Source organism: Carassius auratus, chromosome 16 (assembly GCF_003368295.1).
Source record: "Carassius auratus strain Wakin chromosome 16, ASM336829v1, whole genome shotgun sequence".
In the NCBI taxonomy this organism is placed as follows: Eukaryota; Metazoa; Chordata; class Actinopteri; order Cypriniformes; family Cyprinidae; genus Carassius; species Carassius auratus.
The window spans coordinates 4,210,257-4,235,849 of NC_039258.1; the positions used below are offsets into that span (position 1 = coordinate 4,210,257).

Genomic DNA, 25,593 nt, shown 5'->3' on the forward strand with positions numbered 1-25,593 from the left:
TCTATTCTATTCTTTTCTATTCTATTCTATCTATAGCACGACTGCACATACAATTTATTTTAAATTTTTGTTTATTTATACAAATATGTGTATTTTTATTCACATCTTATTTTTGGAAGCTTATGTCCCTAAAACAGATTAGCACACGCATATAAAGCTCTTTCTGACTCTTCACCTGCTCGTGCACGACTCATGATTTATAACAGCATTATTACCACTTCCATAATCTACTAAAAGTGCTCTATTTCCACTCGCTAGTTGTGTAGGCCTTCTTAATATACTAACGGTGATTCTGGAGTATTTCCTAAGTGTCCTCGGATGCTGTTTACTATCTCTGTATTTTATGAATCTCTGCATTTAGTAACCCCAAAGATGGGTTCAAGTGTAGCTACAAGAGGTCATTTATTTTTAATTCAGAGAGAGTAAAAGCGCATTTTAGTTTATATTCACGGTGTCCCAAAATAACTATTGAGTACACTTACGAAATGAATCGCTTTTAGTATATTAAGAACAAAAATAGAGCACTTTTCATCCGTGCACACATAACAGCACTCTCAGTTTTAATATGTGTGTAATATTGCGCGTCACTGGCTCCTGGATTTAGTGTAAACACAAAGCCTGTTTGATTTTACATCCGGGTGCGTGTGTTTATGAGGGACATGCAAATTCAGAGTTTGTCACTTGAGTCATTCTCAGAAGCAGAAGTGGAAACGGAAGAAGCGCGTTAACGCGATCGCGTCCATCTCATCGGCGCTCGGGAGCGCGCGCAGAGTTTCCTGGAGCGGGTTTGAGGAGGAGCCCCGGAGTCCGCCAGCAGCGGGTCAGAACCGGCGACCAGACACCGGACGCTACCGGAGACCGGACCCGTGCGCGCGCACGCAGGCCTGCGTCAGATTGAGGAAGTGCGTGAGCGCGCGCGCTGTTGGTCAGGTGGGACGCGGCGGGGGAACTCAGGTGACACCGGTTCAGGTAAAGCGCTTCTCTTCCGCGCGGCCGTTTAATCGCTGTTTCCTTCTGCTCTGCTCGATCCTCATCTCCGGGGTCACGGGTTCTCGGTGACAAGTGTGTTTCACGTATTCCGCTCCCGTTTCTGTCAAACGACCCCCGTTCTGTCTCCGCTGTCATTCTCATTCATTCGGTGTTTAACGTGCGGCTTTTACCTGACAGGTGAGTCCGCGCGCAGAACCCGAGCTGCTTTTCATAAGAGATGGTTTTAATAGCGTCCAGATGCACCTTTGAGGCGGATTCGTGCACGCGCAGAAGGACCGGCTGAACCGGATCCGCCTTTGACCGGAAAACACACCTGAAGCTTTCGTCTGTTGTTTTTTGTTTATTTAGACTCTCACCTGCTGTCAGTCATAATTAATACCCGCCCGGCCGTTGTCATAGTAACTTAAGCACTCCGGTAATTCGGTGATGACGCGGTTCCTCCACCGAACCGGTCAGAGTCACTCGGGCGACTTCAGTCCTAGTATTTGAGTTTATAGATGCTTCATATATATATATTTTTTAATTTTCAAATGAATTTTCTAACGGCATTTAGAGACTTTGAATTCATAAATATATAGTGACGTAAACTAATGAGATGTTTACAACACTGCAGCAAATACTGACATAAAATGTGACCCTGGAGCATCAAAACCAGTCATAAGGGTCAATTTGTGAGAAATTGTAATATATATATATATATATATATATATATGTGTGTGTATTATAAATGATATATTTCTACGTCATCAGAAGCTGAAAAAATGATCTCTCAGTGATGTGTGGTTTGTGAGGAGGACAATATCTGTCTGAGATACAACTGTTAGAAAATCTGGAATCAGAGGGAGCAAAAACATCTAAATATTGAGAAAATCATCTTTAAAGTTGTTTAGATTAAGTTCTTAGCGATGCATATTACTAATCAAACATTAAGTTTTGATATATTTATGGAAGGAAATTGATAAAATATGTTCATGAACATGATCTTTACTTAATATCCTAATGATTTTTTAGCATAAAATGAAATATATAATTGTGACTCATACAGTGTATTGTCTATTGCTGTAAATACACCTGTGCTACTGATGACTGCTTCTGTGCTGCAGGACACAACTGATGTAAACATGAGTCTGTGCTCTATATCTCCAGTAATGAGAAGAGATGTAAATGATCCGCACATATAACACAGTGATGGAGAGCTGAAGAAATCAAGGCTCCTCAGAAGATGTGAGATGTTCTGGAGGCTTGTGAAGATCATTCCTCCGCTGAGGAACAGTGAAAGTAAAGCTCCTCAAAAGATCCTGAGGATCAGATTTGAGACTCTAAAACATGATTGATGGAGAATCCAGTAAAGCTGAGCTGCTTCAGTCCAGGATGAGTTCATCTGGAGATATTACTGACCGTATTCTGACCTTTACTTGATCACAATCAGGAGAGATCTGACATGAGAAGCTGGACGCTTGTGCAGTTACACTAGAAGATCTCTGACTGATGAAACACTAAACTCTCAGAGACAGAAGACACCAGGAGATACATACTAACAGATACAGCAGCTTTATACAACTGAAGCATAATCATTGATTAATAAACTTAAGATTATACTGACCTGCTTAATTTTTAGGCTTAATATTTGTGTGCAGTTGAACTAAGTTAACCCTGGTTCTGCGAGGCTTCAGTGTGTGCAGCAGTGATCTGATCAGATGAGTTCAGGAAATGTTCACGCGCTCTCTGTTGTTTTCTGGAGTCACGTTCTGAGAGATCCATGTGTGATCGAAGTCGTGCGACGCTTCTGTGTACGGCTTTAACTCTTTCATACGCCAGCGTCTGCGTTTCATATCATATCATGTGCATTGTCATACACTAAATGTTCTTTCTTTTGCATTTTAGATTCTGTGTCTGTTTATCAGGATTGACCCAGAGAGAGAAAAACAGACGGACAGAGAGACAGAAGCACGTCTGCGAGTTTATGGACTGGAGGTGAGAGCTGTGTGTGTGTGTGTGTGTGTGTGAGAGAGAGAGAGTGGTTTGGCATTTCTGTGGTGGTCATATGACTGATGCTGACAGAACTGTGACCGTCACTCATGGATTTCCATTTTCCCCTAAAAAGACCCTCAGATGAAACACACTCCCACACACACACACACACACACACACACACACACACACATACACACAGTTCCTGTAAATGCTGTATTCAGGGCATGTGGAGCCATGTAAAAATTTCCCCATATCACACGTATGGTTTTCACTTTCATGCAGTCACAGGAGAGAGAGAGAGAGAGAGAGAGAGAGAGATGGGTGTAGGGTCATGTGCTCGATCGCCCGTCTGTCATACAGTGAGTGTTTGCTCTGTCTGTCTTTTAGGAAGTGGAATCATTAGTGTTTCCTTTTTCTGATGCATGGTTTCACTCCTGTTGACCACTCACGCACACACACACTCACGCACACACACACTCACACACACACACACACACACACACACACACACACACATTGACTGTAAGAGAGTCTGCGTTTACTTCTGCTTCTGTAATTATAATGACTAACACAAATCATTGACAAAAACTTTCATTTTATTTGAATCATGAATCATTTTTCCATCTTTGATCAGATAAGTTGTGCTGGAAACACACAATATTCACACATTGATGTGTTGTGGGCGGGGCTTAGATGCTGACGAGTTAGTGTGTAGTTAGTGTTGTGACGCTGACCCTCGGCTCCGGACTCGAGTTTGTTCTGCTGCTGAGCTTCAGAGGAGAAACAGGAAATAGATGAGGATCAGTTCGTTTTGCAACATTCTCTTCACACACACACACACAGACACTCACACACACACACACACACACACACACACACACACACACACACACAGACACTCACAAACACACACACACACAGACACTCACAAACACACACACACACACACACACACACACACACACACACACACACACACACACACAAACACACACACACACATGTTTGTTTTTGTGTAAAGTGTGTTCATCCCATAGGTGTAATGGTTTTTATTCTGTAGAAACTGTATATTCTATGGCCCTTCACCAACCCTACACCTAACCCTAACCCTCACAGGAAACTTTCTGCATTTTTACTTTCTCAAAAAAACTCATTCTGTATGATTTATAAGTGTTTTGAAAAATGGGGACATGGGTTATGTCCTCATAAGTCACCCTCTCCTTGTAATACCTGTGTCATACCCATGTCATTATACACACACACACACACACACACACACACACACAGACACACACACACACACACACACACACAGACACACACACACACTCCTGTAAATGATCATTTTATCAATTAATTGATGTGGCCTTTATATTTATATTTTATATGATTTCATCTGTCATTTTTAATTTTAATTATTATTTTAATTCAAAGACAGTAATGAACTTCAGCTACAAATACATTTTCTGTTGTTTTCTGTAAAGAAAATAATAATTTCTATTCTATGTTTTGATATGATTTTTATTTTATTCGAAGCATCTATTTATTTTTAAATAAATAAAACTAAAAGCTGATTCTGTCATCGTTTGCTCCCCTCTGTGTTAAAAGAAGATATTTGGAGAAATGTTTTGAAGAGCAGAAGTCAGTGGTTCTCCGTGCTCTCAGCTTCTTTTGCAGAAGTAAATGATGATTTCTGGATATATTGACAGATGTAAAGAATCATATTAATGAGTGTGAATCAGGCGCTGATGATTAGTGACGGCCGAGAGCGTTCGTTAGTGTTCCTCCAGACAGAAGTCGTCAGGTTCGGTGTTTTTGGAGGGAGATTCTCTGTCTGAGTGACTCATCAATCTGCTGTTCTTTCTGTTTATTATGTGACTGATTTAGAAATGGTTAAATGGCTGAAAGTGTTGCACTTTTGACATTTGTGGGATGTTTTCTGTAATGTGTGTTTATCAGTGAGTTTGGTTTGAGGTCTGTGAGAATACACTGAATCTCTTCTGACTGAAGCCGACACATTCAGCTCCTGAAAACACTGTGGGATCTTTCTTTAGAGAACACTGGCAAGTAACATTCACATAAAGTTTGCAAAAAAAATAAATAAAACGTGCAAAGAAAAAAAAACATTCAGTGCACATTCAGAAATATTTTTTTCATGACAATGTAAATGTTTGAAAAATGTTTTTATTCTCATATTTTTGTTAGCTGAGTCTGAGGAATATTTAATAACACTTTTAACAGCTTTTATTTAAAATGCATTATAAATATAAACTGTAATGCATTCGATCTTTAATAATTGATAAAATGCATTATAATACGTGAAGGTTTGTTTGTTTGGTAACAGTTAAAGCCTTTCTGTATAATGCATTATTAAAGTAGTTTTAATTAATTAATTATTTCTGATAATGCAGTGTGAGATCTCATTAATAATTGTAAGCACACTCACAATTATACATTATACACACTTATTAATTAATTGTTACACTATTCATTTTAAATTTGGTTATGCTTATTTACTACAACAAGATATAATTTATTACAATGCAGATTATGAATAATTATAATACCTTTAATAACCCTTTATAATGCATGCGTTTGTCAAGTTTCAAAGAATTCTGCTTTCTGAAAGTGTAACGATGAATAGATCAGTATTATAATAATCACGAGCGCGTAGTTATTATTCATGAGATCTTGCAGTGGAGGAATAATTAATGCATCAAAACTACTTTTAGAACGGATTATATAGAAAGGCTTCAAGTGATGTGTAATGAATATTTCTTGCTGTAGGATTGAATGTTGCTGGATTGCGTTTGTTTTGTGATTTCACTCCATGATGTGTGTGTGTGTGTGTGTGTGTGAGGGTGTGTGTGTGTGAGTGTGTGTGTGTTAATCAGATTAATCTCAGATGGATCTACACAGTTCTAGAAAAGAGCTAAACGGTTCTAGAATCAGCTGTGTGTGCGTTGACTTAAAGAACAACGAGATGTTCGTGATGAGTTTATAGACAGTGTTTAGTGAACACAGGTTTCATTATCTGCCTGCTGTAAAGTCATTTCTGCTGAATAGACGAGACCACGCACACGCACACACACACACACACACGCACACGCACACAGACACACGCACACACACACGCACACACACACACGCACACACACACACACACCTCTCTGCAAACACAGCTTCCTGTGTCTTTATCTTTCTCCCACTCTCACCCCATTTCTGCTTCTGTTTACCCCAGCCTCCTCCTCTTCCTCTTCTCTTCTTTCTCTCTGCGTCTCGTCCTCAGCTCTGCTCTCTCTCTGTGACACACATCTCTCCCTCCTCACTCAATCCAAAACCCTGATTTTAAGCTTTTCTTTGGTTTTTTGCTGTGAGTTTCCTGTCGTTTCCGCCTCTGTCATGCTCCTTCAATCTGCCTCTGGATCTCCACACACACACACACACACACACACACACACACACACACACACACACTCTCAGCGTCTCTTGTGTGTTTTCGAAGAACACTTCTTTATTTAGACAGACGAAAGAGGCCTGCTTTCTTTTTTTAGACTGTGGGATTGTTCCTCAAATCTCGGGGCCCAGATTGGTTCCCCTCGGCTCGTTTGATCTCTCGTCTCTTGAGAACAGCTTCTGTCCCGGTGACAGCTTCTGAGAACAGTTTACTTAAAGTATTATTATATAATGCATTATAATTATTCATGATGCGTGTTGTAATGCATTATATCTTGTTGTCGTAAATAAGCATAACCAAATTTAAAATGAATAGTGTAACAATGAATTGATGAGTGTATAATTAACTGTGCTTACAACAGTATACATGAAGGCTTTAAATGTTACTGAATATATATATAATGCATTATAAACGTATTGTAATGCATTAATTAATGCACCTTATAATGCATTGTAAGGTCTCTAACCACACTTATAATACATTATAATATGTAATTGTTCCTTATTACACCTTGTGCATTAAATGCATAAAAACACACAAGCAAACCTTCACATATTATAATGAATGTGTTCCATATGATTATTAAAAATATTATACATTCCAGCGTACCTTTAAAATGCATTATGCATGAAAGCTGAAGTAAAGTGTAAGTGCTACCAGATGATGATGATGATGAAGATGATGATGATGATGATGATGATGATGATGATGATGATGATGATGATGATGATGATGAAGAGTCGGGTGGCAAACGCTGAGTCTCAGTGAAGAGAGTCTGATTTCTGCTCTTTTCTGAGTTGGATGATGGTTTACTGGTGTTGTGTGTGTGTGTGTGTGTGTGTGTGTGTGTGTGTGAGTTGAATGTGAAAAAACAATTACCATAAAGACATAAAATAATGATTTTATCGAACTCTACAATTGCAACTTTTTGTAGGGATTGAATTAAATGAAATTTGACTAGTTAAATCTGAATGATTGGGAAATCTTCATTGATGTGTGTGTGTGTGTGTGTGTGTGTGTGTGAAATGTGGTTTGTGGTTAATTGTTATTAGAACTGTTAATAGTTTTCTGTTGTTTTTGTCAGTGTTCTGACTGCAGCGGTTTAATGCTGCTCTGCACAGACACTGACTGAGATGGAGCGGAGATCTTGATAGTGTTGTTAAGTGTGTTCATCTCAGATCGTCTGCTGATGTCGTGTGTGTTGGAACACACACACACACACACACACACTAACGCTGTGAGTCTGGCCTGGTGTAGCGTGACAATCCACCGAGACACAAACAGAAACACACTGGACGACAGAGAGATGTGGTTCACAGAGGATCTCAGTGGAGTCTGAGATGATGCAGTGTGTAAGAGCTGGATGAGTGTGTGTGTGTGTGTGTGACGGACGACATGAGGAAGGGAAGAGCAGCAGATGTGGGTGCTTCTTGTCAGATGAGCGTCTCTTTACTGTATGTGTTTGTCATTGGGCAGAGGGGGGTCATTTCATCTCTATCATTACTGTTTGTGTGTGTGTGTGTGTGTGTGTGTGTAAGAAAGCTGATTCACTGTGTTTCGTGTCTGAGTGATTCAGGAGTCGTCTGGAGCTCGTCCCACATACACACTCTCAGAGATGTGACTTGATAATGAAGACTGATGTCTAGTCGTCAGATTCGTGTAGTGCAGAGACACTCGAACCAGAGTCAGTGACCTTTGACCTGACCTGCCTAAAATAAAATAGAAAAACGTCATCCTCATTTTATTTTAGCTTTGCTTTAACACTGTTTGCTCTGTTTTTGCATTAGAGAATATAATCTTTATAAAAAAAAAAAAAGAAAAATTTAAATCAAATTCATGTAGTATATTCTTTAACTCATGTTTTTTTTTATTATGTTATCATGTTTTATTGTTTTTTTATTATTGACATTTCTTCAAATATCTTCTTTTGTGTTTCACTGAAGAGAGAAACCAGGTCTAAATAACACAAACAGTTTCTTTAACCAGCTCTAATTTTATAAATTAATTAAAACAATTGAATTAAATGACTTAGATTTCTGCATTGCTTGTGACAGCAGAACTGAGGACAGTGAATTATTCACATAAATACCAAATATGATTCTTTTTTTATTCATATGATTCTATTTCTGTAAAAAAGTGCAAAGCAGAATTTCCCTGATTTTAATTTGTATAACTGTATTTTTAATGTAAAGTGACACTTATAATAATGAAGTTTCAATCTATTATTATTATCTGTCCTCTAAAGAAGCATTCTGTGTAAAGAAAGAAGGTTGTAGTAATTGACGAATGATGCGTTTCATGATGATTGTATGATAAATGTCTATTCATCGTTCATTTTAACAGCTCATGTTCTCTTTTCCTTTAAACTGGCCTGTGTTTCGGTTGGTGTGAATGATGGTATAGGTGTGTAGAGTTATGCGGGTGATAGCTGCGATCAGATGAGACAGATTTTCCATCTTTAAATGCGTCTGCTCTGTTTCTAAGTAAACTGGAAAGTTTCTGGGTGTCTGTCAGAAATGCGTTCTTGCTGGAATGGCAAAAGTTCTTTGTGTAGTAGGTTTTTATTTATAAATAACAAAGCAAAATGTTATTATGGTCTGTGTAAGAATGTAAGAATGTAATGTAAGATGATGTAAGAAGGTGCTGAGTCTCTTTCACTGAAACATTGCTGAGAATATTTCCACTGATCCAGACTGAGTGCTTTATCTGCAGTTTCATATTTACAGTTTGTGATCGTTGTATGTTACAGGACCAGTTCTGTTTATTATGGAATCTGTGGAGCAATGAATGCGATCCAACGGATCCAGTTTAAATTTAGAGCAGATTCTATTTCATTTTGGAACAAAACCAGTTTAAATTTGTAATGGATCTAGTTCAAATTAAGAACAGATCCACTTTAATTACAGGAACAGATCCAGTTTAAATTTGTAATGGATCTAGTACAAATTCAGAGCAGATCCAGTTTAAATACAGGAACAGATCCAGTTTAAATTTGGATTAGATCTAGTTCAAATTCAGAGCAGATCCAGTTTAGGCTCCTAAACTCTAAACAAGCCTCTTAACATCCTCATGCCTCCACTTAATGTTCACTTTATCTTTTTACTATATTCACTACCTCACATAGACACACTGACAGTGTCGACCTGTTTTGCACATTTGCTTCTTGTACATTCCTGGGTATCTTAATATTCAAGACTACAGTAAAATGCATATATGCACATTGTACATCCCTGTACATCTTAATATTTAAGACTACAGTTTACACTCATGCACATTATTCTGCGTTCTGTATTTAATTCTACAATATACATTTTTTATATTTTATTCTTATATTTTTATTGTTTACTTTTATTTCATTCTTACATAGCTTTATTTATGTATATTTTAATCTGTGTTGTTTTCTTTAATAATTGCACTGTCCATGGAGCGGACCTGACTCACATTTCACTGCTGGTTATATATGCTAGATATAATTTTGTATGTGACGAATAAAAATCTTGAATCTTGAATCTTTAAATACAGGAACAGATCCAGTTTAAATTTGCAATGGATCTAGTTCAAATTCACAACAGAACAAGTTTAAATTCAGAACAGATGCTGTTTAAACTAAGTACAGAAGCGGATCAGATTCAGAGCTGTGTCTTTGAGGATGAGGACGTGATTCAAACACTGTCAGATCAAACAGACATCATAAAGTTTTTGAGCTCTTTCATGCAGTTTTCAGAAATATCCGAGTGTCTGTAGAAGTGTGATTGTCTGAGACGGAGAGATAAGACAGAGCTCTGCGGCTCGTTACACAGCTTCAGCTCCTTCTTTTGTTCCTCTGAACAGCAGATCTCTACTCTTGCTCTATTTTCATCTCTTTCCTCTAAAATCCGTCTGCTTCTTCATGTCAAGCACAGCTGTATTTGGTGAGTGCCACGTTCAGTCGTTCTACTTTGAGTTCTTCAGTGATTCTTCATTACTTGTGGCTTCATTTTATGTTTTAATTTATGTGTGTATCTGTAGGAATTAAAATGCTTTTTGTGTAGTAAACTTATGGTGAGTGTGTGTGTTAGTGTTAGTTGTTTGTGTGTGTGTGTAACTGTGTGATAGTGAGTGCGCTTGAGTGTGTGAGTGTAAGGGTGTGTGTGTGTGTGTGTGTTAGTGTGTGCGTGTGTGTGCGTGTGTGATAGTGTGTGTGCCAGTGCGCTTGAGTGAGTGAGTGTGTGTGTGTGTGTGTGTGTGTGTGAGAGAGAGAGCCAGATCTGGTGTCAGTGTCAGGATGTTTGTGTTTGATTCTTCACACCTTTGCTAGTTAAACCTAGTTAACATGGCTTGGAAACCATTAAAGTTCCTCCATCTGTCCTTCCCAAACTCAAACGATGATTGGTTGTGATTATTAAACACCAGTATTGGATGGAAAATGCAACAATCAGACGATCGTCCTTCCTGTCGCCGCAGCCGTTGATCCGGACGCAGCTCACAGCGGAGGGCGAAGGATTTTGTTTTTCGGAAACTTGCGAGCGTTTCTAAACGAGCTGATGCTGATGGGAGCGAGGGGCACGTGGGCGACGGGGGGGAGGCGTCAAACAGCTTCTACACAAGACAGGAAGACGAAGGGAGAGATAGAAAGAAGAAAGAGAGGAAGAGAGAGGTCGAGATCCCCACCGGAGAGCGTCGAAGCCGAAGCTTGTTGTTCAGAGACGAGACGGATGCTATGACACAGACAGCGGTGCAGCTCCTGTCCACAGCGCCCTGCTTCACCATGAAGGGCCGAGCGGTAGGGTCCGGGGCCCGGGGCCGTTAAACATGTGATTGTGAGGAAGGCTTGTGTGTGCGAGTGAACTGAACTGTGCTTCGTTAGTGACTAATCTGCTCCGTCTCAATTGTGTAACATTACTAGAAGCTTTAAGACGCCACACCTGTTCTGTGTGTGTGTGTGTGTGTGTGTGTGTGTTTTGGATCAGGTTAATCAGGTGTTGGAGTGTATTGTTGTTAAGCAGGACTCAAGGGTTTGGGTGGCCAGTATTATGGGCTGTACGGAGCCGACGGTCGTTAGGGGAAGTGGAGAGGTTGCCGGGCTGCTGGTGGAAAGTTCCGGGCTCAGGTGTGTGTGTGTGTGTGTGTGAATCTGGGATGGGCCTGTAAAAATATTCATAGTTGACGCTTCAGATGCATTTTTAATTTTGCTTTAATATTCTGTGAGTATTATAATCATTACAACACGCTTGAGTCTTTAAACATTTTATCAAGAAGAAGTTTGTGACTGTTAATCAGTTTAGTAACGCTGCGTCTGTTTGAAAGACACCCACAAGAAGGCGATAAAACCAATCAAAATTAATAACAGTCAGACGGTGATATAACATTTGTAGTGTGTTCATTAAAATGTAGGTGTGACTTTTGATTGTGTGTGTGTTTGAAGATCTCAATTCACTCAATGTGATCTGATAAAAATAGTGCTGTTACTGTTACATGTGCTCTTATTCTCCTGCTCTCTCTCTCTCTCTCTCCCTCTCTCTCTCCTCCTGTCTGTCTCTCTCTCTCTCCCTCTCTCTCTCCTCCTGTCTGTCAGTCTGTCTCTCTCTCTCCCTCTCTCTCTCCTCTTGTCTGTCTCTCTCTCTCTCTCTCTCTCCTCCTGTCTGTCTGTCTCTGTTCCAGCAGATGGAAAGTCTTTTCTGAGCAGATTCTGATGTAAATCTCAAGTGGAAAATAGAAGTAAAATTTCTCCCACATGCATGCATACACACACATACAGATTCATGCACAGATGTGTATACACACACACACACACACACACACAGACAGAAGTGTAGCGTGTCTGTTCTGAAGCAGTGTGTCCGTCCAGGTGTTGTTGCAGCCGCTGCATCTCTAACTACTTCAGCTCTTCTACTGGAATAATAAACATAATAATATCAATGATGCTTAGAAAATCATAACAATATAGAGTCAAATGCACATTCTCTCTCTCTCTCTCTCTCTCTCTCTGTGTCTCTCTCTCTCTCTCTCTCTCTCTCTCTCTGTCTCTCTCTCTCTCTCTCTCTCTCTCTCTGATCCGTTGATCCTGCTTGCGTTTGGGAGGAGGCCTGTGGGACATTTAAACCCTTATTAAAATCCTCCATCACATGAAGTAAAAAGCAGGAGGTTTGTGTGTGTGTGTGTGTGTGTGTGTGTGTGTGTGTGTGTGATTATTAATCCCGACACACATTTCATCAGGATCAGATTAGAGATGGTTGACTAGTCATTCAGTAACAGACTTGTTGATCAGTAACTATTGAGTTTTTGGGGATTTGTCTTCTTCAGCGTTTATTTTAGCTTTGATAATTACATGTTATTTCAGAATTATATTCAGTATATTCATAACTGAATTATATTCAGTTTGAGTCAAGTGGAGACTGAAGAGAAGTCTCTCCACAGTTAATAACATTGTAAATCTAGCAAAGATTTTTTTATTACCATATTTTCCGGACTATAAGTCGCACTTTTTTTCATAGTTTGGCTGGTCCTGCGACTTATAGTCAGGTGCGACTTATTTATCAAAATTAATTTGACATGAACCAAGAGAAATGAACCAAGAGTTCACATTACCGTCTCCAGCCGCCAGAGGGCGCTCTGTGCTGCTCAGCTCCTGTAGTCTACACTGAAGACAGAGCGCCCTCTGGAGGCTGGAGACGCTCATGTGAACTCTTGGGTCTTGTTTCTAAATAAATGTGACTTATAGTCCGAAAAATACAGTATCTATATTTTCTAACCCTATACTTTGTTTTATATCACCTGACCAAGGTAATATCTCTTATATTATCTCGTATCTCTTCATATGTGTTTTCTCAATCTGAAAGTCATAGAAATGCTGTTGTGAGAGCGCTGTATAGATGAAGGTGAGGTGACGCTGTCTGCCTGCAGGTGGCGATGTCTCCAGGAGAGGACGGTCTGATCGGCATCCCCTTCCCCGAGCACAGTAACGAGCTGCTGTCCCGTCTCAATGCCCAGCGGAGGACCGGGCTGCTCTGTGACCTCACGCTGACCTCACGAGGAGCACGCTACCCCACGCACCGCTCCGTGATGGCCGCGGTCAGCCTGTACTTCAGCCGTCTGTTCGGAGCGGAGGAGGGCGAGGAGGGCGAGGGCCACGGCTGCAGCGTCTGTCAGCTGGACTGTGTGTCTCCTGACGCTCTGGCCGCGCTGCTGGAGTTCGCCTACACCGCCACGCTGACCATCCGCAGCTCGGGCATGAGAGACGTCCTGAAGGGAGCGCAGCTGCTGGGGATCCAGTGTGTGGCAGACGCCTGCAGAGACATCCTGGGAGAGACGGGTAGAGACACAACCATTACTGGACCATAAATCATGACCAGAACACGCAGGGTTAAAGTATCTGACCCTGCAGCACAAAACCAGTCATACTGAGATTTATACATCACCTGAAGCTGAATGAATCATCTCTCAGTGATGTGTGGTTTGTGAGGAGGACAATATTTGTCTGAGATACAACTATTAGAAAATCTGGAATCTGAGGGAGCAAAAACATCTAAATATTGAGAAAATCATCTTTAAAGTTGTTCAAATGAAGATCTTACCAATGCATATTACTAATCAAAAAATAAGTTTTGATATTATTATGGTAGGAAGTGTACAAAATATCTTCATGGAACATGATCTTTACTTATCCTAATATCCTAATGATTGTTGGCATAAAAGAGAAATGCTGAATGATGAAGAATGATACTTATGACTGCTTCTGTGCTGCAGGATAGATATATATATATTGAAGAGTGCCTTTTTGTTCTTATATAAGCATGTTTACAGATGTGATATTGAATTTATACAAGAGGGCAATAAACAATATACAATATTTTGACAAGAAAAATCATTCCTAACATCACAGCGCAGTTCTGTGTCTCTGAGCAACATGAGAGTGACTCGTTCCTGAGTGAATCAACAGTTTAAATGATTCGGTTCAATCGTGATGACTCACTTATAAACCGTGACATGGTTTTATAAAAGGGTAAAAATCCATGTAAAATATTTGGAAAAGATTAATTTCCATCAGTGCTGTGAAGTGATCAGCAAACAACATGAAGAATATCAAACACTGTCCACAGCAGTCCTTCAGATATCATCTAATTCATTTAATCGATAAAATCACAGAAAATATGGCGATATTGAGAGGTATAGAGAATTATTTATGGAGCGGATATAATACATATAATCATTTATTAATCAGTTACTCTATTCAAAGGCTGAAATGTGAGGTTTACCATCTTATGAAATATTTTCAAAGCTTCATTTGAACATTTTGCACATTATTAGATAAACTGTTGTCAGTCATGTTGTGATTTAAAATCAGGACATTATCGCTTTAATGTTTATGCAAACCAAGAGTCATTTTATTTATTGTTTGTTGATTTTAAATATAAAACTTGTAGAAACTGTTTGTGTGTCAGTATATTTGAATAATAAGTTGACCTGCACCTCTAGAGACGGGCGAGGACCCGGCGGAGGAGGCTGAGCGTCCACCGTCCCGACGCGAGCAGGACCGCTGCGCCGTGGCCCCCGTGAGGACGCTGTGGAGGAGCCCCTCGGCCCCAGACACACCTGAGAGCGGGCGACCCTCGGGGCTCCTGCCGAACGGAGGCTCACACTGGACACACAGACCCGAGGACACGCCCTCAGAGGAGGAGGAGTCTGGAGCACAGGGGCGGGCCACACCCCAGCTCGACCAATCACAGGGCGACGGATCAGGGGGCGGAGCAATGGCCGCAAACGGCAGGAAGAGGAAGTCTCAGATGCCTCAGCAGTGTCCCGTCTGTCAGAAGATCATCCACGGAGCAGGAAAGCTGCCGCGGCACATGAGAACACACACCGGAGAGAAACCGTTCCAGTGCTCGGCCTGCGGCGTCCGCTTCACACGGTACGCCCCGTCTACATCAGTGACCTGTGCTAGCCACACCAGTCTCTGCTTAAACACCTTCAGATGTAGGATGTGTTAGAATCAGAGGAAGAATGACTCGAGAGAGGGTCAGTAAAGTCAGCTTGAGAAGAAATCTTCTGAAACAAAATCACAGAGCAACGCTGCATTTCCTCCAGTTCTTTTCTTAATTATAATTCCTGTATTGATAATCACAATATAGCTATTTTTTGGTATTTATACATCATCCGAAAGCTGAATAAATGATCTCTCAGTGATGTGTGGTTTGTTCGGAGGACAATATTTGTCTGAGATACAACTATTAGAAAATCTGGAATCTGAGGGAGCAAAAAAATCTAAATATTGAGGAAATCATCTTAAAAGTTGTTCAAATTAAGTTCTTAGCAATGAATATTACTAATCAAACATTAAGTTTTGATATACAGTATTTACGGTAGGAGATTTACTAAATATCTTCATGGAACATGATCTTTACTTAATATCCGAATGATTTTTGGCATAAAAGAGAAATGTATAATTTTGACTCATACAGTGTATTGTTGTCTATTGCTACAGAGACACCTGTGCCAGTAATCCTCATGCGATAAAATATTATCTTGTCCATGTTAATAGTTCTTAATTTCTCACCTCAGGAACGACAAGCTGAAGATCCACATGCGGAAGCACACGGGCGAGCGTCCGTACCCGTGTCCCAGCTGCCCCGCACGCTTCCTGCACTCCTACGACCTGAAGAACCATCTCTCGCTGCACAGCGGGGACCGCCCCTTCGAGTGTCCGCTCTGTCACAAGGCCTTCGCCCGCGAGGACCATCTGCAGCGCCACAGGAAGGGCCACAGCTGTCTGGAGCTCCGCCCCCGCCGCCCACGCCGCCCCCCCGGACCCCGCCCCCCCGGGGCCTTCCTCCAGATCCTGGAGGGCCACGGCGTCCCCGTCCCTCTGCTGCCAGGGGCCCGCCTGCCCTTCCCGGAGCTGCTGTGGCGGATGGGGACAGCCCCGGAGGAAGCGGAAGGAGGGAGCGCATCGGTCACACACCGAGTCTGGGAGGAGGACGAGGAGGAGCCGGACGCTGCAGGGGAGGAGGACGAGTGACCACTGTGTGTGTGTGTGTGTGTGTGTGTGTGTCCAGGTGAAAAACAGAGCACTTCCCTAATGAGCTCAAAGTGCTCTGTTTTCTACTTAACACAGTAAAAGTGATTATTTAGTTCTTCTTAAAGAGATAGTTCACCCTTAAACTAAATTCTGTCATTAATCACTCATCCTCATGTTGTTCAGAACCCATAAGAGCTTTGTTCATCTTCAGAACACAAATGAAGATTTCTGATGAACTCCGAGAGCTCTCTGACCCTTCATAGACCGCTAAGATCCAAACAGGGTGACTAATTAATGAATAAGTTTCATTTAAATTTTTGGGTGCACTGTCTCTTTAAGAATATTTTTTAGTGTATTAAGTACAGAATCAGTGTGCAGAAATAGAGCTCACAATGGAAGTGGTCAGTCGTGTGGTCACATGGTGTTGTGGTTCTGGTGCTGGCGGAGCTCCTGGAGAACCACGCAGGGTTCTGTTCGCTCGATCTGATTTGTTTATTGTTAATTATTGGCGGTTCACGCTATGCAGCATCTGAACATGAACGATTGAACAAACCTGATTTAAAACACACGACTGAATGAGAACGCAAACGAGAGAATGTCTGGCACCTACAGGCGAGTATCAGGAAGCTGATTCTTTACTGTAGCTGATCTGGAATTAGAGATTTTTTTATTATTTTCAAATTAAAGAATTTACTTTCATACCAAAGATGATTGTTCAGTTTGGACTTGAGATGTATTTCCTCTGTGGTCTGACCAGGTCTCAGTCCTCGTTCTGTGCGTAGGATGAGAAACAGATCGGGCAGATGTTTGGTTTTCCTTTACGTTTGGGAGGATGCACTCAAGTTTTGAGAAGGGATCTAGTTTTCTGTAAGAAAAAAAAGAAACGGCAGGATGGAGAGTTCTTTTGTATACTATTCTATTTATTTATTAATGGGTTTGATATTTATTGTGAGTTGAGACGCTTGGGTTATATCATCTTCTGTTTGTTCTGGAGTGAGTCGTTGAGTCTGGTGTGTGGTCATCCTCAGGTAGATGACCACCGGTCAGTGTGTCTCAGGTAGATGACCAGTGTGTCTCAGGTAGATGACCACCGGTCAGTGTGTCTCAGGTAGATGACCAGTGTGTCTCAGGTAGATGACCACCGGTCAGTGTGTCTCAGGTAGATGACCAGTGTGTCCCAGGTAGATGACCACCGGTCAGTGTGTCCCAGGTAGATGACCGCCGGTCAGTGTGTCTCAGGTAACATCACACTCAGGTGCTTTAAACACAAGCTTTGCACATGAACTTCTGATGACCAGCACAGAAGGAGGACTCTCGCCTTCTTAGAACCAAATACATATCTCAAATATTTTTGAAAAGAAAAAATATATACTTGCATTATATGAAATATGAATCATTAATGATATTTGTAGCTTCCGCTTTAGCCGCCTTCATTTGCTGCAGGAGCTTTGTTCGATCTATAATCTCCAGGATCGATGGATTATGGGATGCATGCTGGGGTTTGGGTCTGGTGTATGTCACTGTACTTCTGACAGTAGGGAAACTACTCAAAGAGGGTTATTTGCACTAAAACAGATCTTTGTGTTGTGAAATGACTTGTTCATTATGAATGTAAATCCTCACTATTTTCTTTACATCTTAAATATTAAATACTTTACAAAAGTTATATATTTTGTTTGTTTTATGTAAAAGGTCAAGCTGCCTTAGTTTGTTTTATTTTTTTGCACCTGTTCTCAGGAAATCTTGAGCCATGCACTAAGTGCATATGCAAATATTAATTTATTGTAAATATTTGTGCTTGGAAATATGAACGCCCTGTTGTTAAGTTTCTTTACATCTGTAGTTTTATTGATTGCTATTATTTAATCTGAGTTGTTTTATATTAAAAGCACAGTTTTGATTGTGTTTGGGGTGAAGGGACGAGGTTTAATCAGGGTTTATTTGTGTTCTTTCTCGGCAATGGCAAATACTTTTGCATATTGTACAAATAAAGAGCAAAATAAACAAAGATCTATGTATGAATTGACTGCTGGTCGTTTCATTTCATTCACTGTGTGCGCGATTAATATTCACGACTAATGCCACTGTGTGCATGATTAATAATCACGACTGACGGCACTGTGTGCGTGATTAATATTCACGACTGATGTCACTGTGTGCGCGATTAATATTAACGACTGACGCCACTGTGTGCGCGATTAATATTCACGACTGATGCCACTGTGTGCGTGATTAATAATCACGACTGACGGCACTGTGTGCGCGATTAATATTAACGACTGACGCCACTGTGTGCGCGATTAATATTCACGACTGACGGCACTGTGTGCGTGATTAATATTCACGACTGACGCCACTGTGTGCGTGATTAATATTCACGACTGACGCCACTGTGTGCGTGATTAATATTCACGACTGACGTCACTGTGTGCGTGATTAATATTCATGACTGACGCCATTGTGTGCGTGATTAATATTCATGACTGACGCCACTGTGTGCGTGATTAATATTCATGACTGACGCCACTGTGTGCGTGATTAATATTCACGACTGACGCCACTGTGTGCGTGATTAATATTCACGACTGACGCCACTGTGCGTGATTAATATTCACGACTGACGCCACTGTGTGCGTGATTAATATTCACGACTGACGCCACTGTGTGCGTGATTAATATTCACGACTGACGCCACTGTGTGCGTGATTAATATTCACGACTGACGCCACTGTGTGCGCGATTAATATTCACGACTGACGCCACTGTGTGCGCGATTAATATTCACGACTGACGCCACTGTGTGCGCGATTAATATTCACGACTGATGCCACTGTGTGCGTGATTAATAATCACGACTGACGGCACTGTGTGCGCGATTAATATTCACGACTGACGCCACTGTGTGCGCGATTAATATTCACGACTGACGCCACTGTGTGCGCGATTAATATTCACGACTGACGCCACTGTGTGCGTGATTAATATTCACGACTGACGTCACTGTGTGCGCGATTAATATTCACGACTGACGCCACTGTGTGCGCGATTAATATTCACGACTGATGCCACTGTGTGCGTGATTAATAATCACGACTGACGGCACTGTGTGCGCGATTAATATTCACGACTAATGCCACTGTGTGCGTGATTAATATTCACGACTGACGTCACTGTGTGCGCGATTAATATTCATGACTGACGCCACTGTGTGCGTGATTAATATTCACGACTGATGTCACTGTGTGCGCGATTAATATTCACGACTGACGCCACTGTGTGCGCGATTAATATTCACGACTGACGCCACTGTGTGCGTGATTTATATTCACGACTGACGCCACTGTGTGCGTGATTATTATTCACGACTGATGTCACTGTGTGCGCGATTAATATTCATGACTGACGCCACTGTGTGCGTGATTAATATTCACGACTGACGCCACTGTGTGCGCGATTAATATTCATGACTAATGCCACTGTGTGCGCGATTAATATTCACGACTGACGTCACTGTGTGCGTGATTAATATTCACGACTGACGCCACTGTGTGCGTGATTAATATTCACGACTGATGTCACTGTGTGCGCGATTAATATTCACGACTGACGCCACTGTGTGCGCGATTAATATTCACGACTGATGCCACTGTGTGCGCAATTAATAATCACGACTGACGCCACTGTGTGCGCGATTAATATTCACGACTAATGCCACTGTGTGCGTGATTAATATTCACGACTGATGTCACTGTGTGCGCGATTAATATTCACGACTGACGTCACTGTGCGCTATTAATATTCACGACTGACGTCACTGTGTGCGCGATTAATATTCACGACTAATGCCACTGTGTGCGTGATTAATATTCACGACTGATGTCACTGTGTGCGCGATTAATATTCACGACTGACGTCACTGTACGCTATTAATATTCACGACTGACCTCACGGTGTGCGCGATTAATATTCACGACTGATGTCACTGTGTGTGCGATTAATTTTCACGACTGATGTCACTGTGTGTGCGATTAATATTCACGACTGACGTCACTGTGTGCACGATTAATATTCACGACTGATGTCACTGTGTGCGTGATTAATATTCACGACTGACATCATGGTGCGCGCGATTAATATTTACGACTGACGTCACTGTGTGTGCAATCAATATTTACGACTAACGTCACTGTGTGCAATATTTACGACTAACGTCACTGTGCGTGCAATATGTACGAATGACGTCACTGTGTTCAATTCATATTTACGACTAACGTAACTGTGTGTGCAATTAATATGTATGACTGACGTCACTGTGTGTGCAATTAATATGTATGACCGACGTCACTGTGCGTGCAATTAATATTTATGACTAACGTCACTGTGTGTGCAATATGTATGACTGACATCACTCTGCGCGCAATTAATATTTATGACTAATGTTACTGTGTGTGCAATTAATTTGTATGACTGACGTCACTGTGTGTGCAATTAATATTTACAACTAATGTAATGGTTGTGTGTAATTAATATGTACAACTGACGTCACTGTGCGCACAATTAATATTTACAACAGACGTCACTGTGTGCGCAATTAATATTTATGAATAACGTCACTTTGTGTGCAATATGTACGATTGACGTCACTGTGTGTGCAATTAATATTTACGACTAACATCACTATGTGTGCAATTAATATTTACAACTGATATCACTGTGCGCACAGTTAATATTTACACAATATTGACGCATTTGACTGGTTCATTACAAGCAATTTGGGAACTTAAGCATTCTATAAATGCATTCAATTAAAATAATAATAAAAATTAATACTGACCTTTTGAATATAAAATAAATGGCCTGTCATATAACATTTCTAGTTGATTTTACCATTAAAATACAACAATATGCTGCTTACTCCTTTTATTTACAAATTGTCCTGTATTTATGAATAAAATTTATAAAATAATTATAGGCTGAGCTTTTTTAACTAAATCTATAAAACTGTGCTTGATTTTCAAAAAAAAAAAAAAAAAAAAGAATCATAACTATTGAACTATATTTTGTTATGATTTTAAATCTGTATTAAACCTCAGATTGATCTCAGAGTGCTAAAGTCTGATTTTCTGATGGCTGTGCTTTAAATAATTATAATCTTAATTATAAGGATTCTGAAAGTTAACGGTCTACTATACATAGAGTCGGCATAGTCATAGTTGGGGGCGTGGCGAGGGTGGAGTCGGCGTTGGAGAAAACCATAGACAGTAAAAGTACAATTATTGTAGTCAGAGCAAACACACAAAACAATAATATGAATACAAAATACACAGAAGATCAAGGCGCATTTGATGACGTTTGTCTTCAGATTCTGCGCATGCGCGACGTTAGCGGAAGTGACGCACCTTGCTGTGTTTCCGTTGGCTGGTCCGTCTGGTTGGAGCGTCAGAAGCGGATCGGTTTGGTTCGTTTCGGTTCTTCGCAATCAGAAGCATAAACTCCACGCATAAGATGTCGTTCGGTGTCCCGCACAGCGGCGGGTGAGTAAAGTGTGTGTTCGGTCGCGCTCTGCGGCGGGAAACGCGTCTGACGCGCCGTTAATGGCGGACGTTACATAACAACATCAAGAAGACGAACAGAAGCAGAAACAGCGATATAATCACAAATCAGATCAGCACAGCTCACATAAACCGAGTCCGATACCGGGAGAACTGTGGACATACCGTCCCATGTATATATCTATATCTATATGATGTCTCTAGAAGCGTCTCTGAGACTCGGTTCTTCTGGATTGAGTCTGTCTCAGTGTGTTCTGTTCCTTCATGTGACTCCAGACAGACTGAAGATGATCAGATTACACACATCACTGCATTATTACTATTAATAATTAGTATTTCACGCTTGACACACTACAAAAGATGGAAATAACTGACTGAACCATGTTTAGCTGCTGATAATACTAGTGTTTTAAGAGATTAGCACAGTACTGTACACACGAACACATTTAAAGTGTTTACTCTCTGTGTTTGTGATCAGTTGGTGTCTTGGAATATTTAATGTTAATGGTTTGTTGTTTTAAACTCCTTATCAATCTGTCAGTGTTTCAACAAAGTGTTCTTCTGTCACTGATGATGATGATGATGAAGTTATTGTGAGATGGGTTTGTTTGGTTCTGGAATGATGATGATTTACAGCTAACAAACTCTGTTAGATTGTGTTGATCGGACTGATGATGATGATGATGAAGGTTGATGTGTGTGTGTGTGTGTGTCAGCCGGCGCAGTAAATGGGATCAGGCCGGTCCGGTGTCCGGAGATGATGGAGGCTCTGCTCCGACCGGAGCTCTGGACGCTGCTGCCGCCGTCGCTGCCAAGATCAACGCCATGCTGGTGGCCAAAGGAAAACTCAAACCGTCTCAGATCAGCAGCACTGCTCCCGCGGAGAAAGTCAGTCTGACACACACACACACACACACACATACTCTCACAAACACTCTCTCACACACACATTTTTATTGTTATCAGCCGATCATTGTTTCTCACAGTGTCATATGATCAGAATCCGTCTTTGACACACATCATGTTTATTTTTATCATCGATGTTCCGATTAGGATTGTCTGACACTGAGGGGTGTGTGTGTGTGTGTGTGTGTGTGTGTGTAGGTGGCAGGTGTTGGTGGTAATAAGGTGAAAGATGATCTGGTGGTGGCCGAGGTGGAGATTAATGATGTCCCACTGACCTGTCGAAATCTGCTGACCCGCGGACAGACTCAGGACGAGGTCAGACCTGTGTGTGTTTCTGTGTGTGTGTGTGTGTGTGTGTGTGTCTGTGTGTGTGTGTGTGTGTGTGTGTGTTCTGTCCTGTGTGTGATGATGGTTTTTCTCTTGGGATGTGCCAGTATAACATTTTCTTGTTGCGATTAATTGCTAATGCTTTTATCACTGTATTATCACAATATTGAAATTGTTACAATAAAGTGTTATCGTAATGCCGTATAAGAGGTTTAATAACTCTTTTTTTTTTTTCTTATAACAAAAAGAACTGAACATTTAAATAGACCTGAAATAAAGCAATACACAAAGAAATGCTTAAAGTTAAAGATTTTACACAGATTAAAGTGCAGAAGAGTTATAAAGACCAGAAGGTATCACTTTACAATAAGATCTCATTCTTTAGTTTTAGTTAATCCTTTAATAATCACAATGCTACATTTGCTTCAGAATCTTTGTTAAAAATCTTGTTCGCTTCTTTAATAACACAGCTACATTTTTTTATTTTAACAACGTTTCGTTGATTACTGAATGTTTAGAAGATTATTTCCATGTCAGTTTATTCTAGGCTAACTAATGTATTAACTAACGAATGAAGCGCTAATGTAAAGTGTGAAGGAGCACTAATTAAAACACTCACACAATATCTAGAGCACGCTGTAGTCCAGATTAAAATGAATAAAGTCTGAAAACAAATAGTGTATAAAGTGTGAATACGTCAGTATTTGGTTCTGTGATGAAGAGCGGAGACAGAAAGCTGAGTGCTGCTGAAATCATTGAAACGGTTTCAGAAGCAGAGAGCATCAGCTTGTGTTTCAGCCGTGTTCATCAGAGACTGTGGAGAGCACAGCGCTGGGGTGTTCTGACCAGTGCACGGGGAATATCCCTCACACGCATTCAATATTGAGCATCATTTATAACAAAGAATCATTCCCGCTCGTTTAAAGTGGCCACAGTAATCGTCTTCATCATGGTGATATAATGCGTAGCTGATGACAGATGTGTGTCCTGCTCTCAGATCAGCAGAGTGAGCGGCGCTGCGGTGTCCACCAGAGGACGCTTCATGACCACAGAGGAGAAGAGCAAAGCACTGCCCAGGTCTGTCCTCACACTCCTGTCTCTGCTGGTCTCTCTGACAGGAAGTGCTCTGTGATGATTATAGATGTTAATGCATCACTCTCCCATGTTTCTGCAGTGACCGTCCACTCTATCTGCACGTCCAGGGACAAACCAGAGACTTAGTGGACAGTGAGTGATGTGACCGACACATCAGTTCATTCTGCGTGTGTGTGTGTGAGTGAGCTTAACATTCCTATGTGTGTGTGTGTGTGTGTGTGTGTGTGTAGAGGCTGTAAACCGGATCAAGGAGATCATTACTAACGGTGTGGTGAAGGCTGCCACTAACTCCAGCTACAGCGGAGCCACGGTCACCGTTTACCAGCAGCCTGGACCCGCTCCTGTACCCACAATCCCCTCCGCTGCTCACAAACCACACTATCCAGGAGGAGTGAGTACACACACACACACACCTGTGTCTCCTCTTCACTCCAGCCTAACCGTGTGTGTGTGTGTGTGTGTGTCAGATGCATTACGTGCAGGACAAGCTGTTTGTGGGTCTGGATCAGGCCGTGCAGGGCTTCTGTGTGAAGGAGCGTGTGGAGGGGCCCGGCTGCTCGTACCTGCAGCACATTCAGGCAGAAACCGGGGCCAAAGTCTTCCTGCGGGGCCGAGGGTCCGGCTGCCTGGAGCCTGCGTCAGGACGAGAGGCCTTCGAGCCCATGTACATCTACATCAGGTGTGTGTGCGGATCTCTCTCACACACACACACACACACACACACACACACACACACACACACACACACACACACTCGTTCACCAGTGCTCACCAGTTTCTCTGTTCCTCCAGTCACCCAAAGCCAGAAGGACTCGCTGCTGCTAAAACCCTGTGTGAGAACCTCCTTCAGACCGTACGTCCATCTCTCTCTCTCTCTCTCTCTCTCTCTCTGTCTCTCTCTCTCTCTCTCTCTCTCTCTCTCTCTCTGTCTGTGATGGGTTTATCTGAAGTGTTCATGTGCTGTGATGCAGCAGTGCAGACAAATACAGCATCAACAGGTGCATCTCACAAAATTAGCATATAGAAGTTAAACTTTCATATTTTGTAGATTCATTAATCTAAATTAAAATGTTTGAGAATTTTTTTTAATTTTGATTATTAGATCTTACAGCTCATGAAAGTCAAACATCCAGTATGTCAGAATATTGAGTTTCATCAAATGATCATCCCTACAGTATTATTTCTGGTTACCTCTTGCTCTTTGAAACACAATAAAGGAGAAGACTGCTGACTTGGCACTGGTCCAGAAGAAGATCTCTGAGACCCTTCACAGAAGCTCATTGCTGAAAACAGCTGTT

General features: G+C 41.3%; 2 protein-coding genes and 1 long non-coding RNA gene across 13 annotated transcripts in view; 2 read left to right on the forward strand and 1 right to left on the reverse strand.

Annotated features, from left to right (window-relative positions):
- The first annotated feature begins 663 nt into the window (after positions 1–663).
- Positions 664–18,830, forward strand: LOC113115824 (zinc finger and BTB domain-containing protein 7A-like). Of its 5 annotated transcripts, none has more exons than XR_003293944.1 (6): positions 2,383–2,780; positions 2,875–2,964; positions 13,304–13,712; positions 14,876–15,308; positions 15,959–17,472; positions 17,597–18,829. XR_003293944.1 is itself a non-coding variant. In XM_026283462.1 (5 exons), the coding sequence occupies exons 3-5, from the start codon at positions 13,310–13,312 to the stop codon at positions 16,413–16,415; spliced, it is 1,293 nt and encodes a 430-aa protein (XP_026139247.1). In that variant the 5' UTR covers positions 664–969; positions 2,875–2,964; positions 13,304–13,309; the 3' UTR covers positions 16,416–18,828. The 5 variants fall into 5 exon arrangements, 3 of the variants coding, with proteins under 3 accessions (XP_026139247.1, XP_026139246.1, XP_026139248.1); XR_003293943.1 differs by having other exon boundaries at positions 15,959–17,443; positions 17,495–18,829; XM_026283462.1 differs by lacking the exon at positions 2,383–2,780 and adding an exon at positions 664–969 and having other exon boundaries at positions 15,959–18,828.
- On the reverse strand, positions 3,543–6,420 carry LOC113115826 (uncharacterized). Its single transcript, XR_003293945.1, has 2 exons — positions 6,180–6,420; positions 3,543–3,734 (listed from the first exon to the last, which is right to left on the reverse strand). It is a non-coding gene; the product is annotated as an uncharacterized LOC113115826 (long non-coding RNA).
- Positions 18,831–21,786: 2,956 nt separating the features above from the next.
- LOC113115827 (KH homology domain-containing protein 4-like) overlaps positions 21,787–25,593 on the forward strand; it is a 10,028-nt gene continuing 6,221 nt past the window's right edge. For 6 of the 7 annotated variants that reach the window (XR_003293947.1, XR_003293946.1, XM_026283464.1 and 3 more), the window contains exons 1-8: positions 21,788–21,949; positions 22,684–22,855; positions 23,072–23,188; positions 24,198–24,277; positions 24,375–24,427; positions 24,526–24,686; positions 24,763–24,974; positions 25,088–25,148. Coding sequence is in view for 5 of the 7 variants with exons in the window: in XM_026283464.1 (XP_026139249.1) it covers positions 21,921–21,949; positions 22,684–22,855; positions 23,072–23,188; positions 24,198–24,277; positions 24,375–24,427; positions 24,526–24,686; positions 24,763–24,974; positions 25,088–25,148 (885 nt within the window). In the remaining 2 variants the exon portion in view is untranslated. Of the gene's footprint in view, positions 21,950–22,683; positions 22,856–23,071; positions 23,189–24,197; positions 24,278–24,374; positions 24,428–24,525; positions 24,687–24,762; positions 24,975–25,087; positions 25,149–25,593 lie in introns of all 7 variants that reach the window. The other variant, XM_026283466.1, reaches the window with a different exon arrangement.

Bases quoted from the DNA above. Each gene is read 5' to 3' on its own strand.
- LOC113115824 (XM_026283461.1), top strand. From the start codon at position 2,688: ATGAGTTCAGGAAATGTTCACGCGCTCTCTGTTGTTTTCTGGAGTCAC. The intron at 2,965-13,303 runs GTGAGAGCTGTG...GTCTGCCTGCAG, and splicing joins TGCGAGTTTATGGACTGGAG to GTGGCGATGTCTCCAGGAGA. The intron at 15,309-15,958 runs GTACGCCCCGTC...TTCTCACCTCAG, and splicing joins TGCGGCGTCCGCTTCACACG to GAACGACAAGCTGAAGATCC.